This window comes from Leptidea sinapis, chromosome 5 (assembly GCF_905404315.1).
Source record: "Leptidea sinapis chromosome 5, ilLepSina1.1, whole genome shotgun sequence".
NCBI lineage: Eukaryota > Metazoa > Arthropoda > Insecta > Lepidoptera > Pieridae > Leptidea > Leptidea sinapis.
This window is the reverse complement of record NC_066269.1, coordinates 6,774,407-6,795,715: the sequence shown is the minus strand read 5'-3', so window position 1 is coordinate 6,795,715 and position 21,309 is coordinate 6,774,407. Positions and strand designations below refer to the sequence as shown.

The 21,309-nt window shown below is 40.0% G+C and overlaps 1 protein-coding gene across 2 annotated transcripts in view; it reads left to right on the top strand.

Annotated features, from left to right (window-relative positions):
* The first annotated feature begins 6,083 nt into the window (after positions 1–6,083).
* The window catches only part of LOC126964503 (DNA repair protein XRCC1), a 17,468-nt gene continuing 2,242 nt past the window's right edge, over positions 6,084–21,309 (top strand). Inside the window, exons 1-10 of one of the 2 annotated variants that reach the window (XM_050807667.1) lie at positions 6,084–6,299; positions 6,432–6,542; positions 10,288–10,374; positions 10,787–10,954; positions 11,039–11,270; positions 11,366–11,827; positions 12,242–12,386; positions 14,158–14,351; positions 14,417–14,640; positions 15,366–15,479. In XM_050807667.1, the coding sequence (XP_050663624.1) occupies positions 6,249–6,299; positions 6,432–6,542; positions 10,288–10,374; positions 10,787–10,954; positions 11,039–11,270; positions 11,366–11,827; positions 12,242–12,386; positions 14,158–14,351; positions 14,417–14,640; positions 15,366–15,479 (1,788 nt within the window). In that variant the 5' untranslated portion in view covers positions 6,084–6,248. Of the gene's footprint in view, positions 6,300–6,431; positions 6,543–10,287; positions 10,375–10,786; positions 10,955–11,038; positions 11,271–11,365; positions 11,828–12,238; positions 12,387–14,157; positions 14,352–14,416; positions 14,641–15,365; positions 15,480–21,309 lie in introns of both variants that reach the window. The other variant, XM_050807666.1, reaches the window with a different exon arrangement.

Below are 21,309 nucleotides of genomic sequence, written 5' to 3'. Positions count from 1 at the left end.
CGGCATCAGGCGCGGACACCAGCGGCCAGTCCAATTGCCACCCGCGCTCAAGCTGGCCGTCTGCAGTCTGAATACCCTGGCTGAACCCGCTGTGCCATTCGCACCACCACGACATGGCCTCATATGTGAGTATAAAGGGTTGTTGTACTTGAAGGCATGGAGGGCCATACCTTCAAGGGCATCCCGCTGGTATTTGTGTAGTTAGTGCATGAGAATGTGGAAATACAAATCAAGAAAGACTTGAAAATACTTCTAGTCATTACATATTTGTATTTCATTTATTTAATAATCACTTATGTCATATCCGTCGTAGGGATTTCTTATGAGGGATGCGGGTTGACTGGTATTATTTATTATTTTATTTTTTTATGGAAAAGGAAGACAAACGGTACGCTCGTTTATCCTCCTTTTGGGTGTTGTACCTGGTGTTAAGTGATCACCGCCGCCCACATTCTCAACAACACCAGAAGAATCACAGGACTGTTGCCGACCTTTAGTTTAATTAGGCAGTATAGTGTAGTCAGTGACTATATTGTAAGCAATGATCGTTTTTAAGGTCCGTATTAAATACCTAAGGCGTTCTTATGATTTGTGATCAAGTGAGTTTTGTCGAAATTTGTATTCCAAAAGGCGTTCCAAATCCAGGATTAACTGTATTTTATCACCGAGACAGTGACGATAGACATGACAATGATAACCGGTTTTGTCCTACAGAATGGACCTTTAGGCTACAAACTTTAACCCTAGGTCTCAGGTTCTCAATATATTCTTGTTCTGTTACAAATAAATTTTCTTAATTTTTACATTTGACGTAATTTAATCTAAATAAGACTTATAACTTTTAATATGTTAATTTATAAAAGATTCAGCAATAAATAAAAATCTTTTAGAAGTTTGGCTTTAATCCAAGCCTTAATATGTCTGTCATGAATCTATGGATTTCCCTACTGTTTCCATGGAAAATTTACTTACTTCTTTTAGAGATTTCTTAAGCTAGACAAGATAGATCTTCTCTTATAAAATGCGTATTATTCCACCCAAGCTTGGGTAGTTCAGGCCTTGTGACGAAAAGCAGTTTCTTTTTAAAAGCGTTTTGCTAAGAGGTTTCACGTCACGATGTAAAACAATCTCTTGATACACTTCGGCAGAAATCTTCACTCGATTTTCACAAAAATCACCCACCCAACCGTGATTGACGCAGAAAGATGACTACGTTGAACTTTTTCTACCTCTTGTGAATCTTTATTGGAAATAAAAGCGTACATTTTGTAATTTTGCTTGTTGTACTGCTCTTCACTTGTAAAAATTATTAACCTCAGCCAAAAGTATATTTCTATACTTTCAATCTGAAAATAAAAGTAAAATTTTGCTCTAAATAGTGATTTTCATTTTTACAATAGTAATAAGGGTTTGCTTGTAACTAATTCTAGTAGGCTTCATAAGATACATAATAGCTTTAAGGGTTATACACTTTTATAATAAAGTCCCAACCACTCTTCAAGCATTATCTATAAATAAATTTAAATAATAGCTCTGCCGTTAATTCTACTCCACAGTTGAATAACTAAGTGATCGGTCAGCCTGGGACAGTATAATATTGTATATTTTATTAAAGGAGCGCAAAAAAAGAATACTGGGAGAGTTTCTTGCGGGACTTCTACTCTCTCAGAGCGCCATTTGTGTCCGGCGCTTGTGTTAGAAATGACATCAAAAATAATTCTAGAGGAATCAATTTTGAGAAAATAAATGCCTTTAATGCACACATCTTCTAGGAGTTAAATCAAATAAATCAGTTTGTTTCTCTTGGAGATATTATTATGTAAGGCCAAGTACTTATAGTAAGATGTGTTTCTATTTTACACTAGACCACGCTGATCCTGCTGGGCTTCTTCTCGTGCGGCACCGCGCGTAAGACGTCACGGCCGTCTGCCACCGCTCCGGATAGACAGTTGGAAGTGCAGTACCGCGAGGGCGATGAAAGGGGACACACGCACGGCTACGAGTCGATAGAATACGCTGCGATTCCGCTGCACGGCCCCGTGCCGGTGCTGCACGTGCTGTCCCCACCCGGATACCACCCCACCATGACCACGATGCGCATGACTCGCCCGCGACGCCGTCCTAGTGCCCACACCACTCAAGCTGCCCAGGCTGATCTCTCCGGTTACGCATCCAACCAGCACGAGATTTACGAACCGCTTCCATACGCCTCGTACTCTTACGAGCCGTTCGCCAGCATGGGCGCATTCCGAGCGCGCATGCCACCGTCCCCGCCTCGAGCCGCAAGCCCCGCCGCCCTGGCTGCTGCAGATGACTACGACGATGAAGCCCAAGCCAGCTCCGTGGTGATGTATGCGCGCCCAGACCCACGCGGTGGCTACACGTACCGCAGGGCTCCGCTGGCCAGCGTGGCAACCACGGGAGGTGGGCACCAATCCCGTCCTCGACCCAAGCGTGATCCGGAACCAATTATTTTAAGGATTCACAGACATAAAATAATACAAGACTAACAATATAATCGACACATGCTAGTCATACCAGATGATACGACAGCACACACCATTTATCATATTAATATTAGGTATAAAGCTGTTACTGTTAGTTAGATGTTTAACTAAGTATGTACATAACTGCTCATAATAATACACAATACAATAAACGATTCACAAATAATATTTTTTAGAGGAAATGAAAACCTAGGTACATTAGCACTTACGGCCGTTCCCAATATTCAGTCTATCTCTTACTTGAGATAAAAATCGTAAGTATCGTTGACTTTTCTGTCCCAATAAACTTATCGACGGTAACTCACCTTATCCGTACACGCTGTCTGTCAATGGGGCGACGTAAAGCTTACCAGCGATAGAAGTTTGTATGGAAATTGCAATTCACACGTCTCAATATAAGGCGATAAGAATGATTTATCGGGTATATTGGGACAGCTTCAGATTATTGACAGCTAATTACTGATTGTAGAAGGTAGTAGTTTATCTCTATCTGTAGATAGTATATAGGGAACGGCCGTTAGACGGTTTTCATTTTGAAATGTTAAAATACCTCTATGACAATATATACCTCACTAATACCGAAATAATAGTAGATAGTCTCTAGTTTGGCTTCAATGAAGTATTTTCAGATGATAGTAAAATCTAAAATCCTATCGCTGACATATTTATTTTTAATGTTTAAGTACCTATACTTACCTACCTACTTATAAGAATATATTTGTACAAATAGCTCATCTTATTACGTTTTTTTTCATAGTAAAATAAACGTAAGAAAATTATTGTAAGGTACTTAGAAGTTGTACCATAGTACGTAACTCAATAAATTATATATGCATTATTTACCGTCGTAGTTTACTTATATATCCCCTGTTAATTTGACCAATTAGTATAATTACTTTTTATCAACGTTATCAGTGATAGTAACAGTTTCATTCAGCTGCGAATATTTCTCAATTATTCGCGGTCCTTCGAGCCGTATTAGTTGGTCTACCATTGACAAGAAGCTTGTCTAGAATGCAAGTATCACTTACTTGCTCCCATAAAAGAAAACATAATATTATTATGCTCTCCAAATTAAATTTGTAAACAAAATTTATGAACGATGTGGGCCTGGAACTAAACCAACCGTTCGAGTAACGTATCGTTCATAAATCTTGATATATCTTGTTCAACTCTCAGGTTGTGGCTTCATCTACAGTATCCACTTTACAGTTTATAGCCTGCTCAAACCCAATATTGCATATTAGGAAATTGACTTGAGATATCACTCTTTCATAATATCTAAAAAATTTGTTATTTTTTAAAGTGATATCACTTGTGGGATTAATTAAACACATTAAATTTGTAAACAAAATTTATAAACAAACTCAACTCTCTCTGTAGATATCATATATTATAGATTACAGCAGCAACAGCAGCTACAAATGCATTTTTATAAATTATTGAACAATAATCAATTTGGTTTCACTAGGGCTTACCAACAATAATAATTCGGGAATAAGACTTATTGAACACATCTTTGACGTCTGGGAAGAGTCACAGGATGCTTTGGGCATTCGTTGTGATTTGTTGCATTGACAAAGCATTTTACTGCGTCCACCATGAAACTTTACTCCTAAAATGAAAGCATTATGGAGTAAAACATACAGCCCTAAAACAATTAAAATCATAATATTTAAGCGAAAGAGTTCAGATAGTCAACGTAAACGGCAATCGTTTTTTCGGTAAAGCTGTAGTAATAGGTGCTCCGCAGGGTTCTATTCTCGATCCTTTCTTATTTCTTATATGTATTAACAATTTACCGTTTGGCATGGATTCTATTGTTTACTGATTATACTTCACTTATTTTTTAAATTAAGTATTGTGCAGATATTGGTGACGAGGTAAACAATGCACTCTCAAAGATAGTGCGTTAGTTTGAGACGAATAATCAGCACTTAAATAGTAAAAAAAAAACAACGTGTTTATGGTTTTACATTACACCAAACACAGCGGAGGTACAAACCAAGGTTATTACAATTATAAATGACCAGAGATTGGAACTTGTGGACACTACGGTCTTCTTGGGTATCACGTTAGATTTAAAGCTTCAGTGGGGTCCACCTATTGCACCACTAGCAGATAGACTCAGCTCTGCGGCATACGCCATTAAAGAGTATCCGAAAGTTGCTACCGCTAAATTAGTGTAGGTTACTGTGTACTTTTATTTTCACAACATCATGACCTACGGTATTTTATATATATATATATATATATATATATATATATATATATATATATATATATATATATATATAAATATATATATATAAGGTTGGTTACAGACAATCATTGAAAAAGAAATTAAAGAAATAAATATTGTGGTCATTGTCAGTACATTTATGAAAAAATATTATATGGTCACAAAAATTTGTCACCTCTTTGCTCTTAATAGTGATTTTTCATTATTATAACACTTTTTATAATTATGTCCAGGCCACTGTTCATGTATTATCTATAAATAACTTTTAATGTTTTAAATAAAAATGGCTCTGTCGTAAATCCTACTACTCCAGCTACAGCTACAGCTGAATATATAAGTGATCGGACAGCCTGGGAATAGATTATGATTTTTTTAATAGCAATAGCAATGACAGAAAATACAATATTGTATATTATATTATTAAAAACAGCGCAAAAAAAGAATGCTGGGAGAGTTTTTTGCTTAAATTCTCTCTTAGAGTGCCATTTGTTTCCGAAGCGGTAGTAGTAACTAGTACTCGTATATTAGAAATGACATCAAAAAGTTATTAAGAAATCAATTTTGGGAAAATAAATGGCTTTTATGCCTTCAAGAGAGAGATGTGAAGAATTTTACAAACCAAATAAGTTGAGTGTCAAGTTGATGCACAGACGCAATTTTCCAATTTAGGAACAGAATGAAAAAAGTAAAACTTATAGCAACCCGTAACTGTCTATATGTATAGAACGTCATTGATGACCACTTAATAAAAATATATTAAAAGTAAAAGAAAAATTAATACATCTTGGTCCAAACTGTGGCTCTCTAAACTCAAAAATAAGTTTGAATTATCTTCCAACATAAGGAAAGAGATTGTATGAAAGACAGATAACTATCTTTACACAAAAATCTAAATGTGAGAAAGGGACGGAATAGATGGACTGTGATACTATTTTTAAGCAATTTAGGGTCCATTACTCTCGTGTCAAAATTGAACCGCGTATTTATTTCAGTGTTTTTTTCAATACTGTGCTGTAACGGATTATAATTATTAAAAAATATAATGATGTCGTGTTGGGTATTAGATTGTGTTAATATATACAACAATAATCCAAATATAGAAACATAAATACTGCTGATTCGCGGTGGTTATTTTCGTAGACGACTTCAACATTATCTTAAAATGTTAATAAAATCTCAAAATTACTATTATTATTATATAAATTAAATTACAAATCAGTATATTAGATATTACTTTATTATTTCTCATACCTATGTTTCAAATAATTGACTTCTGATTACTGAGATGAAGGACTAGCATTCATGGTCATGAAATAAATTAAAAAAAAAGTTACTGAGTAATCAAAATTCAAAAATGAAAACCAAAATTGAAGCGGGAAATGGGAATAATTGTAAACAACATTCAACATTGAATTTATTAGTGCTCATAATATACGATTCGTATTTACTATTTGTATTTTAGAAGTGAGCTGTGATGAGACATTCGTAAATAAGAAACGATGCCCCGTGTAAAAATAGACTACATTGTTAGTTTCAGCAGCGAAGATGAGGCGAGTATTAATCTATTTTATATGTGTGTATTCTATCACCTGCTTTATTTATTTTGAAACACGGTGAAACCATGACACGTCGATATCTTATTAGTAGAACTATCAACTAATTTACAATGAACATTAATTCAGGAGCATAAAGCAAGTAACCTCTTATCATGGGATGTGAGCAAGAAGAAGTGGCTGTGTCGGAAAGGAGAGAGCTCTGCATCCATTGTGTTACAGCTTATTAAAGCTGTTCAGGTAATATTGTATTTTATAATATATCATTTGGTTGTAGGACATCCTCAGACTGAGTTTACTCGGCAATAATTAATTGATAAATCAAATTATAGTAAAAATACTTCTTGTATAAGTAATGTGCACATAATTCAACATTATTCTCAGGTTGTTCTGTTGGTAAGTTTATATAATTTATACATGCAGCCTCAGTGTCATGTCAGCTTGTTACTGATTCTATTGAGACATATTCTGTGGTCATAATTAGAATTCTCTACTAAACTTGTCCAGTCTACTTGAGCAAATTGTAGAATGTTATTATTAAATTCAAATTCAAATATTTTTATTCAAAATAGGATGTGACATATTGAAAGTCAAAAAACTACCACCCATTCCAAAATGAATGCCTCAGGCCTGAAAAGAATGGGCGCATCGAACTCAGCGGGCTTTTTTTATCAAAAATATGTTTTACAATTAAAGTAACATTAACAAAGTAACATTGTACAATTAAACTTATTATTTAATAGCCTGAGGGTGGTCGCTCCATTCCCAATCTGTGGTATCATTAAGAAAGTCATTTTGACTCGAAACTAACTTTTAAATATCACTATGAAGAAATAGCCAAGAAATGTAATAAGCTATCTGGCTTCATATGCAGAGCTACTAAAGAATTCAAGTCACCAAATAGTTTACTGTTACTCTATAAGTAGCTAATCCTGAGCCAAATCGAGTACGCCTCCATTGTCTGGTCACCTCAATATAATACATATACTGATATGCTTGAGTCTATTCAAAGATGTCTTCTTTGCGTATTGACGATTACGTTTGGTCTAAAAAGGGAGCTGACTACATATGAGGAAAGGCTATCTCACTTCAAGTTACTGAGCCTCGAGAGTTGTCGCAAATTGCATGGCCTAACGACTTTATACAAAATACTGGATGGCACAATTTCTACTTCCCTCTTGTCGAATATTCATCTAAGAGTTCCCAATCGGCCTTCAAGACATGAACAGCCTTTTATCATTCCGTTCTGCAATAATAATGTGACCTTCCATTACCCTATCTATAGAATTTGTTGTCAATACAATGCACTACTACTCAAAATCAGTGAAGTACCTGACATCCACAGTTCATCTGTTTGTAAATGGAAATCTAGTTTATATAAATACCTTAATTAGTTTAAATTTTTAAAAAAGCATCTTAATATAACTACCTTAATTATTCACTTCTATTTGTCCAAATATATATTCTCTGTATCTTTTTCTTTTATAATACTATATTACCTAAAGTTAGTTTTAAAATCGCTATTACTGTTGTATTTGCATAGTTATTAATTTATGCTAAACATGCTGAGTACACACCCTCGTGGAGTTGCAGCCTATCTTGTATTTAGCTGATAGTTTATTTTTTTTATTATGTATTTGTTGTAATTCTGTTGTGCGTACCTATTAAATAAATAAATAAATTTATGTTATAGTAACCTTTACCACACAAACATTTTTAGATTAGATATAAATACTCAATACAATATATACACACCAACAAAGTCATGAGGAAAAGCTAGTTTGATAATAATTAAATGCCTATTTTATAATTAGTTAAGTGAATGCTTTGTTTTTTATATTGTAGAAAAAAATGTTTTATACTTTTTAGTTACATTGTTTTATATGAAAAGCATGTTTGAAGTAAACATTTTTATTTTAAAGTATATTTAAGTTATGTAGAAAGGCAATTGATTAAGGAAAATCAAGTCCACACTTATAAATATTTGCTTTAGTACTACATACTACAAGTAGAGCAAAAATAGCAGTAGGAATTGTTACAAGGGATGATACCAATTCATTATAATGCAAAATATAAAGTATTTATATAATATAGGAAGGAAGTTTGTCACAAAATTTATAAATCATAAAATTGATAGGATACATAGATATATCTAGTATGTCTATTAAGGAGTTTAGATTCAAACACGGTTTATCACCAGATCAAGTAGATGCTACTATTGTCATTCTCTTTGAATACGGTTGGTTATAGTCACTGAAATATCTTATTAGCATAGTAATATGTTCAATTTAAATAAAACACTTTTAAAGGATTAAAACGTGTAATTGTAACGGTTTTACATTAGATGTTTTCGTAAAAGTTACATTTTTATTTTAGTTAACCCGATGTTTCAAGACCTTTACAGATCTCGTTTTCAGGGGGACTATGAATATGTTCAATATCAAATTAAAAAGGCTTTTATTAATGACAAAAATAAGTCCAACCTTTTTAAACTGTTGATTGCCTCTACCAAAATATAATAAGAATTGTTTGTGATTACTATTATTTCAGTCTGGCTCTTGGTTTAATAGTAAATTATTTTTTGGCAATTTAATTTTAGATTTGTAGATTGAAAATACAAGTGAAATTGCCACACAGCTATCACACATGTATCATAATATTATGCTGAGGTCTACAACTCCATTGTAATGAAAATATTAATATGATTAGCCAATAGATTATAGTTGCATAAATATGACATCTTAAGAGGTATCAGCATTGTTAGTTGGAGTGATTTGGTAACAAAACTGCGCATTCTCACTGACAGGTGATGTAACTATTCCCGAGGAATAGTTACATCACCTGTCTATGTCAACTAACTAACTATGGCTAACAACTCTATGGCACCCCACTCCACTTTAAATGTGGACTTTTGCAACATTAGGTGAATCCACTCATATAACATTAGCGACCCTCCGCATTTGGCACCACCAGCTAGCAGACAGATGTGTATTCATTCCCTTTTTGCAGTCTACTTTAGATTATTTCAGTGACTAATTGCCAGTGCAAAATTTAAGCATGTCAGCGAGCAGCTTTCAACTTTACCTAAACACAGACCATGAGGTCTCTCGTGAAATCTCAACCAGTGACAAGTTTCTTACTTGTGTCTATTATCCAGTGCTCTGTTGAGAAGGACGCAGCATGAGGTAAAATCAGCCTTATCCAATTTAACCCCAACAATAATGAAGTTTGCGATTTAACCACTGTTGCATCACCACTCTTCGACAACACTCTACAATGCATCACCTAGTATTGGTAGACTGTGTCATTTCGATTGCCAATTCTGCACTCATGTGGTAGGCAAATCATATTTAGCTTAGAATAAACTGGGGTCATAAATGGATCACGGCAACACTTCAAGCTGGCCCACATTCTAGCCCTCTACAAATCGTAGGTCCAATGAGGGTGATGAACTCCATATACATGGAGTATTGCTCTCTTCTCTGGTCTGGTGCACCCTGGTATCAGCTTGAAGTATTTGAATTTTAGTGATCCAGTGCTCTGTTAATTGCTAGATCACTTGGCATTGGGTTAAAACCTCGCGTCAGTGTGTAACTTCATTCATTATCATTTCTCACGGAGAGTGTTCCGAAGAGCTGTTTGAGCTGATTCTTGCCGCCGAAATGACACGCCACAAAATCGGACATCCGCCCCATCATCTATGTTTGGTGTTTCTCTACAGTGCGGTGCTTAAAAGTTACGTGTCTACGTGGGGTGTCGTTTCAAAGGTGCAACCAATTGCTGTAAAAACAGTCGTTAACAACTCCAACTTCGAGATGTGAAGTATTAATTTACTGTGAAGGTTGAAAGCTATACAAATAATATTTGAAATGAGAGTGTGAGGGGTGTGTCAAATTTATTTGTGTTTTATTGCAGAGCAAACTTACAGCTTGAATTGCAACATGGAAATTTGTTTCCTAGATCTTAAATAAAATCTTACTTCCAGATAGAGTCAATTTTCATTGGCGCTCATCATGCTTCACTGGTTGAAGTTCTGGTTGGACGTTCCGAGACACCTGATGATCCTTATGAGGTGAGAACATTCGGTGATGATAACCCGGGAATATACTTTCACTAGCTCATTTAAAATTGATCATAATATATTAAATATTAGGTGGACACGGTCTGAAGCAAACATTTCATTTTGGGTTATATAAAATATGCTTGCCAGAATTTCTATTATAGACTATAAATTCTATTTGTCTAATTCATGGACGATACGGGATGCGAACGATCACCTCAGGTGATAACGACACTCTTAACCCAACGCGTTACCGGTATACTGACCGGACAATTAGCCATCCGATATCGTATCGTTCATGAACCATTCTGGCACTTTTGCCCTTTACACATATCTTGCCCTTGCCACATTACACAATACACAAAAATGTGTGTATTGTGTAATTCCAGAAGTGACGGAAATCACTTAAAATATTGTTTTGCAGGTGTTAGTCCCTAGTTGCGTGTTCGTGTCAGCCCGCGATTCGCGATCGGACACGCCCGTGGAGCGTGTGCGTAACTTCACTGCCGACCAATTGGCGGCCGCTGCGCGCGGGCAGCGCTGGGACCGCGTGCGCCTTGTGTGCACGCAGCCTTACAACAGACACTGCCAGGTCTTACGCTTCCTTTCAAAGTATTGAATTTGAAAACTGCAAGCAATACAAACATGAAATTAACAATTCCCAATATATTTTTAGTTTGGACTTTCATTTATACACATTTTTGAGCCGGAACATCTGGAACAGGGAACAAGTGCAGCCGGCTCAAGTGATAAGAGGCTTGATATAAAGGAAAGCAATGCCAATCCCTCACTTCCCAAAAGATTATTCAACTTGGAAACATATTCATCAGATGAGGATGAGTTCAAGCCAGGGCAACTCTTTGCTAAGTATCAGAGTAAAGAGTCTGACAGAGTGCACATTAACACAGGTCAGTTGTTGATCTTTGTCTGCTGGTGGATGATTTAATAAATGGTGTTTGGCATCAACAATAGATTTATTAAGATTAACTCATTTATCTTTCAGAGACTCAAATACGCCAGGCCAATTCAAATGCTCTTAAAAATATTACGGACACAACTACCAAACTGGCGAAAACACCAATTTCTAAGACTTGTAACAAACGTGATGATAATAACAGCCCTAGAGAAAATGATAAAAAAAGACAGAGAAATGATGTTTTGTATACAAAAGATGACGAGCGACCTCACGATAAAATAGATCGTATTGTGAAGGAACATAAAGATAACAATAATATTGAACGCGAAGACATAAATATTAAGACAAGAAAAGGGATTGACACACAACTGAAGCGTAACTCAAATAAAATGAATGACTCAGCAAAAACTAAGCCAGATCATAAATATAGTATAAAAGAGACCAAACATACAGAACGTAAAAGTACGGATGTAAACATAAATAAGAGGGATAACAGCAGTGAAAGAGTACAGAGTGATCACAAGCGTGCCAAGTTGAGCAGTGCTGCCGGTATGAAACGCAATTTTATAGATAGTGACGAGATAAGCGAGTTGACAAGCACGCCCTGCCATCACTTACCTCGTCACAAATATTTTCTTGCATTTACATTACACAAATATATTTATTTTATGTTATTTTATTAATTATATTCCTTAAAGGCCGGCAACGCTCTTGTGATTCCTCTGGTGTTGCAAGAGAATGTGGGCGGCGGTGATCACTTAACACCAGGTGACCCGTACGCTCGTTTGTCCTCCTATTCCATAAAAAAAAACATTCTTTCTCGTCGGGTAACTTGGTCTAGATAGATGTATTACTGTTCGTATTCGATCTCTTTATTACTTACTACAACTGGTTCTTCTGCTTTATTTGTCATGAGTTTGTTTTTTGATCAGTTTCTGATGATGATATATATCATTCCAGAAGGAGTGGGCGGAGGCTCGGTGCTTCGAGGAGTGGTGTTTTCCATCAGCGGGTACCAGCACCCGCGGCGTGGTGCCGTGCGCGCGCTGGCGCTGGCCATGGGTGCACGTTACCGCCCCGACTACACCCCCGACTGCACGCACCTTTTGTGAGTACTGCCACTGCCATTATCGATACATAGTTAGTTATTTCAGCTGGGCTATAGGTAGGTATAGGTATTCACGGGCTACTTTCCGCAACTCGACGTCTGCTATGCGCCTATTTTGCGTCATAGGGTTGGGTTGCTAATCTTGCCATCCCAACTCCTCAAGGAAGTTACTTAAACCTCTGATGTCACCCATGACTTCGGGGAGAGTCCTCGGTGACCCCAGGTGTTTGGCCCGGTATGTGGCCACACTACGGCACTCCAGGATGAGTTGTTTCTTCTGTCGCCATGCAAGCCCTGCACAGGGGACTGTTAGTGACACCTATATTAAACAGATGCTTGTTAAAGGGGCCGTGACCCGTTAAATGAAATGTGAAATGAAATATGGCCGTTTCAGGTGGGCTATTTAGGCGCTTAGATTATCTGTTTGCGCCTCTTGATTGGGCCATTGACATGATGAATTCTTATTTAAAATCTAGATTACCCAAGGTGCATTACATATTACATCTGTAAAAGGAAAAACAATGTTCTGGATCAATTGTTTAAATGGGTTCCACTGGGTTCGCGTTTAGGACCTGTTCTATTCCTGATTTATATTAATTGCTTTAAAATATTCTGTAAACTTCTTGCCTCGCACAGTGTGGAATCAACTACCGGCTGCAGTTTTAAAAACCAGTTTTTCAGATATTCAAACTTAGATCATACTCCCACATTTAAGGCTGGCAACACATCACGCGAGTCTCTAATATATAAAAAATATCTCTGAATATGAGAGCGGTTAGAGTCTGAACTACAGGCCTTCGCAGATATTTCTCTAGAAGCAATGGCAGTTTGGCACTGCTCACAACACCTTGTTGCTTTTTATTTTCAGGTCCCATCTTCCCTTAGGATGATGACACCGCCACTCAAAAACATCCTTAGGGCATAGGCCACAAATCACAGCATTCAGGCGCAACATTACCACATTTTACAAAATTAATTTTTAAATGTTGGTAGTTGCACACAAATAACTAGATAGCGACGCAAGGCAACGAAGCTGGCCAATGACTTATTATTTGGTATTTATCTAAAGAAAGACTAACAAATAAATACTTTAAGCATTTAAGTAAGTCATACTTTTTATAGTTAACTGTTTCGCTAAAACTTATGTTTAGTAACGTAAGTTATCCAAATAAATAAACAATTATCATTAAACTTTCTTGAAAAATAACGGCATCTAGCATAATATGGCCACATTGGTATACTAGTGTTGTGCGAGCAAACTCGTACAAATGAGTAGTTTAAGTTTTATGCTGACATCGATGCGCAGCGAAACACATACTTAATATTGTATTTCAAACATTCAGTAGTTGCAATAGAGCACTCCGCGTGATATATCTGTGCGATAAACAGTGTTTCGCAGCGTATCAATCAAGCAATATGTCGAACTGTAAATATTTATCATTTAATTATCATACAAAATTTTTATGGTCCTTCGAACCGGAAAGTTGGCGTTTTTTTGCTAAATAATCGCCGACTAGTGGCTGATGGCAAATTCTGATTTTCACTAATCTAAAAACTTTACGACATCGAGATAGGTTATGAACTATACTACTCGACCCCTCACCACACCATCTACCAATACACGACTACGTATATGATTCTATTCTGCTCCTCATATAACAAACGACTGCGAAAGAAAGCTAACGAACGGAAGGAAAAGAGTGCACGAGATGTTGAGGCGAGAGAATCTTTTTTTGTATGTGGTCATGGACTAATTATTATTTGTTTGCAGATGCGCGTTTCCCAACACGCCTAAACTACGAGAGATCCGGAGCAGTGCGGCGGGTGCCCGCGTCGTAGCCGTTCGCGCCGAATGGGTAGAGGATTGCCACCGACAGGGGCGGCGCCTGGAATGGCGGCCCTATGCCATCGAGCGGCATGTTGCTGACGACACCGGTCACAGTGATGCCGGGAGTCCTCACGATGGTATGTGAGAGCAGGTCAGTTTACTTACGAGTTGCGATCGCAGATAACATTGTGGTCCGTCGCAGATTCGGGCGAGGACACGGAAGACGAGATCGAGCGAGTGCAGCGCAGTCTAGAGGTCCGCGACGAGCGGGACAGTGATGTCACGATGGAGGCGCGTGCCAAGCGGAAATCCGACTCCGGCGACAGTGATGTCACGGTGGAGGAGCGAGTTGCCGATTCCGACGACAGTGATGTCACGCTGGAGGAGACACGCGCCGAGTGCCGCCCCACCCTGCGCGCTGATCAGGTGCCAACTAGCGGGAACTGTCTCGTAACCATTTCTTAGACATATCCTGTGTTATTACAGAAAAGTTAAACATGTGTTGAAAAAGTTATTGTACAATAGGTGGCTTTCAATTTTTAAATCATTCAACAATATTTAGACATTACTTATATTTAAACAAGAGTCGAAGCTAGTCTAAGGTGTGTCTAACGAATAGATCATATTCATAAGGAAAATTTTGATTATATTATGACGGATAGATAGCTGTCAAAAATTGCGTTTCTTTCCTTTAATTGTTCCTGTACACTTCAGTTTATGTTGTGCTTGACGACGTTTTAGTTAAACACACGCTAAACACTGTTTTGAAATAGAAAAAGATTAAAGTTCATGTTATACGTCGTTATAGTTAGGTCACCGTCTAACAAAACGCGTGTCTAAGCCATGTTAATAATACACGTACGGGTCACGTGATGGTAATCCAATACCACAACTCAAGCTCTCTTGTAACATAGTTCTTTGTGTACACGAGTTTTTGAGGGTACCCGTGTAATTTCATTCAAAGTTCATTGCACTGCAGTTGAGTTGTACGTAGGATGAAAGATAATTTGGAAATTACACTATGAAGGACCGTCGCACATTAAGATTATACATAAGAAAGGCCAGCAAACGAGCTATATACACAAATGTGTGTGACAGTGCAAACTACAATAATACCTTCTCAAGATATTTAACTAATCCAATACTTCCAGCTGTTAGGGGATTTCCTGGAGGGGTGCACTGTGAGAGTGTCCCGCGGGGCGCCTTGCCGAGCCGAGTTGGAGCGCTACCTACGAGCGTACGGCGCACTGCTACTACCGGAGAAGGTGGGTATGGCAGTAGTTTTAAATTACAGCACTAAAACGCTTTAGAAAATTTATACGTCTAGATAGTCTTGTAGCGGCCAAATCCGCTACTTACTTCCGCACCGCCGCTTATGTTCTTGGACCACACGACATCACGCCACATCGTACGATCTATGACGACAGCCTACGTCACGGGTGGTGCGAGCTGCGAACCGGCTGCATCGCGTGCGCGTCCCCGCGCCCGCGCTCCCGCCGCACACCGCGGGCCCTGCGCCCGCCGCCACAGCTAGGCCTCCCGCGCCCGCGCCCCGCGCGTCGCATAAATACCAGAGGCGATCGCCCGCGCCACGCATTCTGCACATTTATTTACCTCGCGCTCACAGCTTTCCGCTTGCTTTATTTTTGCTTTGTATAGACGCTCATTTCATTCTACATTTTGTAAAGTATTTCTTTTAATTAGTAGTAAATTCAACCTTTCATCTTTGACTCAATCTTTCATTCTTACTTCGCTTCAAACAAATATCATAGCATCCCTAGCTCAGCCAGGGGTAGTCATCGAGAAGTCGTAGGAGTAGAATACGTGCTACAGTGGTGACCCATCCGACAAGTGACACGATGACTGGCGCAGAACAACAACAAAAGGGATTAGGCGGTGGTCCAAGTACAAGTGACGGCGGAAATAACAGTGACGTATTTCGAGTGGGCGTACGGATACCACCCTTTTGGCCCGAGGAACCGGCTGTATGGTTTGCCCAAATTGAAGGTCAGTTCATTTTGTCTAATGTTACAAGTGACTCCACCAAGTTTTATTATGTCATTAGCCAATTAGACCATCAGTACGCAGCGGAAGTCAAAGATATCATTATTTCCCCGCCGGCTACAGACAAATACGAGAAATTAAAGTCGGAACTTATCAAGCGCCTCACAACGTCTAGAGAACGTAAAATTAAACAGTTGTTGATGCATGAAGACCTTGGTGATAGAAAGCCATCTCAATTTTTGCGTCATTTACAAAGCTTAGCAGGGAAGACAATACCAGAAGAGCTTATACGAACTATTTGGTCGAGTCGATTGCCAAATAATTTACAAACAATTGTCGCATTACAGAAGGACAGCGCCCTCGAAACCGTGGCAGATCTGGCGGACCACGTTCATGACATAGCACCGCCCGCAGTCGCTCAGGTAGCCAGATCAGCAACTGAACAGCCAGGTACTGCTTTTGAAATTATGTGTAACAAAGTAACAGAACTGACACGGCAGGTGGAGTCACTAATGCAGAGCCAGCAACGGCAGTCTCGATCCCGCTCCAATGACTTTAGGAACGAATACCGCACGTCACGATCCCGCTCTAATTCCCGATACCGACAGCAACCAGAAGACGATACACAATGCTGGTATCATTTCCAATTTGGCTCGAACGCAAAGAAGTGTGTCAAGCCCTGCACATTTCGTTCGGGAAATGCCAAGGGCAGCCACTAGTGGCCGAACACGTCTGCCCTACATCATCAGGCCGCCTTTTTATCACCGACCTTAACACAAAAGTACAATACCTTATCGACACAGGGTCTGACTTATGCGTTTATCCACGTTCTCGCATTCAAGAACATCGCACGAAGACGCAGTACGAGCTCTTTGCAGCAAACGGTACGGTGATATCAACATTCGGGTACGTTCACTTACAACTCAACCTAGGGTTGCGCCGCGTATTCAGTTGGCGCTTCGTGGTGGCAGACGTCTCCAAACCAATCATTGGCGTCGACTTCCTTAGCTTTTATAACCTGCTCGTCGACTGCCGCAATCACCGCCTGGTCGATGGGGTAACGTCACTGTCCGTCGCCGTACCACGCCAGCACCACAAGGAGGACATCTCATCAGTACGTACAACATCGCCAGGGGACTCGTTGTATAACGACATTGTACGAGAGTTTCCGAACATTACACGCCCAGCTGGTAAGCCAAGTGAACCAAAACACAACACGGTTCACCATATTAGGACGACGCCTGGCCCACCAGTATTTTGCCGCCCTCGTCGGTTAGATCCGGAGAGACTCACCATTGCCAAAAAGGAGTTGGAAGAGATGGTACAAAATGGTACAGCTCGGAGATCAGAGAGCCCCTGGTCCTCAGCACTGCACCTAGCACGTAAGAAAAACGACGGCTGGAGACCTTGTGGGGATTACAGAGCATTGAACGCTCGCACTATTCCAGACCGATACCCTGTGCGGCACATCCAGGACTTTGCGCACCAGCTGGCAGGCAAAAAAGTCTTTTCTACGGTGGACCTCGTTAAAGCATATAATCAGATCCCAGTCCATGCTGACGATATTCCTAAGACTGCCATTACCACGCCTTTCGGATTATTTGAATTCCCTTACATGACATTCGGACTTCGTAATGCTGCACAATCTTTCCAACGTTTTATGGATGAAGCACTTAGAGACCTAGACTTCTGTTTTGGGTACATTGATGACATCCTAATCTTCTCTGAATCTCCATTACAGCACCAGCAACACCTTCGCCAGCTATTTCAACGTTTGACAGATTACGGCATACTGATAAACACAGCGAAATGTGTATTTGGTAAGGATGAAGTAACTTTTCTTGGCTTCACAGTGTCCGCAGCAGGCGTTAAACCTTTGGAGGAGAAGGTCCAGGCAGTTCAAGACTACCCGCCACCCAAGACGGTAAAGGAGTTGAGGCGATTCCTAGGAGTCATCAACTTCTACCGAAGATTCATTCCTGGAGCAGCAGCAATACAAGCACCGCTTAATGCCTTGCTAGCTGGACCGAAAACCAAAGGATCACACCCAGTCAACGTGACTCTAGAGCTGCTAGAAGCATTTAAAAGATGTAAGTCTAGTCTTTCCCATGCCACACTCCTAGCACATCCAGATACCACAGCAGAGCTGGCGATACAGACTGACGTTTCGGACCACGCTATTGGAGCCGTACTGCAGCAAAGTAAGGGAAACACCTGGCAACCCCTCGCTTTTTTCTCCAGAAAACTCAGCCCTTCCCAAAAAAAGTACAGCCCTTACGACAGGGAATTATTGGCGATTTATGAAGCGATTCGTTATTTCAGATACATGGTTGAAGCGAGGACATTCACCATCTACACTGACCACAAGCCCATTACGTTTGCATTCAGCACTCAACGTGACAGCTGCTCACCTCGTCAGTTCCGGTACTTGGACTTCATCAGTCAATTCAGCACTGATATCAGGTATATCCCTGGGAGGGACAACACAGTAGCTGACAGCATGTCTCGGGTTGAAGAGATGACAACGCCCCTAGATTACCAGTCCCTCGCCCGTGCCCAGGATTCTGATGCTGAACTTCAAAACTTACTCGTAAGTGGGTCAGGCCTAAAATTAGAAAAGGTCATGCTAGAGAACTCTGATATTCAGGTATTCTGCGACACTTCTACTCAATACACCAGACCTTTTGTTACTTCAGCTTTCCGACGTCAGGTATTCAACACGTTACATAGTCTAAGTCATCCCGGAGCAAAAGCCACAGCGCAATTGGTAGCACAACGCTTCGTTTGGCCGGGTATTAAGAAGGACTGTCGACAATGGGCCAAAGAGTGTCAACAATGTCAGCGCAGTAAAATATCTCGCCACACATCAGCTCCATTAGCAAAGTTCACAATGCCTTCAGCTCGCTTCCGTCAGGTCCATATGGACATAATAGGTCCCTTACCTTCTTCTGTTGGTCACAGGTACTGCCTCACCATGATCGACCGCTTCACTCGATGGCCGGAGGCCATGCCCTTGCAGGACATCACTGCAGAATCCTGCGCTGCCGCCTTCGTAACTGGGTGGATTGCGCGGTTCGGTTGCCCCGAGAGCATCATAACCGACCGCGGCCGCCAGTTTGACAGCCAGCTGTTCAAGAGGGTCGCCGCGCTGGTAGGCGCCGACCACCGCACCACAACAGCTTATCATCCCGCAGCAAATGGCCTCGTAGAGAGGCTACACCGTCAGCTCAAGGCCGCTATAACCTGCCACACCAGTGCTCAATGGACGGAGGCATTACCTCTCGTGCTGCTGGGCATACGCAGCGCGTGCAAAGATGACCTGCAGGCGTCTACCGCGGAATTAGTCTACGGCGAGCCACTCCGCTTACCTGGCCAGTTCCTTCAGCCCATACGGGACGACCACATCGACGTTACCGACTTCGCCAGCAGACTGAAACAGCACATCACTAAGCTGTCACCAACATCTACGTCATGGCACGGACAACGTACATTCTACGTGCCCAAAGACCTACAGCACTCCACTCACGTGTTCCTGCGCCAGGGTCCTGTAAAACGGCCGCTACAAGCCCCGTACACCGGACCCTACAAGGTACTACGTCGGGGCTCCAAGTCATTTGACATAGAAGTCCAGGGTAAGACGTCAACAGTAACGATCGACCGTCTCAAACCAGCATATATCGCAGATGACAACTTATCAGGAAAAGACACACAAACACAGACTGTACCTACACAAAAGGAAACTACGGAAGAAGAACACATCAGAACTACAAGAAGTGGACGAAGAGTCAAGTTTCCCGACTACTATCACCCGTAGTCACGGTCTCAGTGGGGGAGTACTTGTAGCGGCCAAATCCGCTACTTACTTCCGCACCGCCGCTTATGTTCTTGGACCACACGACATCACGCCACATCGTACGATCTATGACGACAGCCTACGTCACGGGTGGTGCGAGCTGCGAACCGGCTGCATCGCGTGCGCGTCCCCGCGCCCGCGCTCCCGCCGCACACCGCGGGCCCTGCGCCCGCCGCCACAGCTAGGCCTCCCGCGCCCGCGCCCCGCGCGTCGCATAAATACCAGAGGCGATCGCCCGCGCCACGCATTCTGCACATTTATTTACCTCGCGCTCACAGCTTTCCGCTTGCTTTATTTTTGCTTTGTATAGACGCTCATTTCATTCTACATTTTGTAAAGTATTTCTTTTAATTAGTAGTAAATTCAACCTTTCATCTTTGACTCAATCTTTCATTCTTACTTCGCTTCAAACAAATATCATAGCATCCCTAGCTCAGCCAGGGGTAGTCATCGAGAAGTCGTAGGAGTAGAATACGTGCTACAGTCTCTTGGTGATAGACAACCGATAAAAACAGGAATATTAGTTTACTGTGTCTTGCACTCGCGATTTGTATGACACTTTTTGAAGTAAAACTTCTTTAGGAGCGACTTGGGGGTAACTCAGAATTTTTTTCTGATGGAAATAACGCTCAGTACAAAAGTCAATTGAAAGATTTTTTTAAGCCGTTGTTATAATTTAATGGTTTTAAAAAATATTTGAAATTGCTGAGTAATTAATATTTTTAAAAATCTCGAAGTGTTTTTATTATTTACTACTATTGCAATAATAATATTATATAAGTTTAAAAAAATTCTGACATTCGTTAATTTGTTCTTGGTTTTTGTTATTCATTTCAATTATTAGGCAAAGGGTTCGAGCCCATGCAGCCATATTTGTTAATATTCAATAACAACGTCATATTTATATTACAATAAATAAGTAATATAACCTTCAATATCTTATCATCAATTATTTTATTAATGAGTGAAAATTTTAAAATGTGTGAATGGACAATGAAATGAATTATAAATAGAATATTTAATGAAAATAATAATCAGTCAAATAAAACGGCGGAATCCCAGGAACATTTTACTCTTCCATCAATAAATAAGAATAAAAGAGAAAATCAAGAACCTGATAATGACCTGGGGCCCTATATTACCAAAATCGAAATACGAAGTTTCGGTTGACGGATCGTACATTTTCCTATTACGAAAGTGTTTCGGATCCGAAGTTCGATACGAAGTTCAGGATTAGA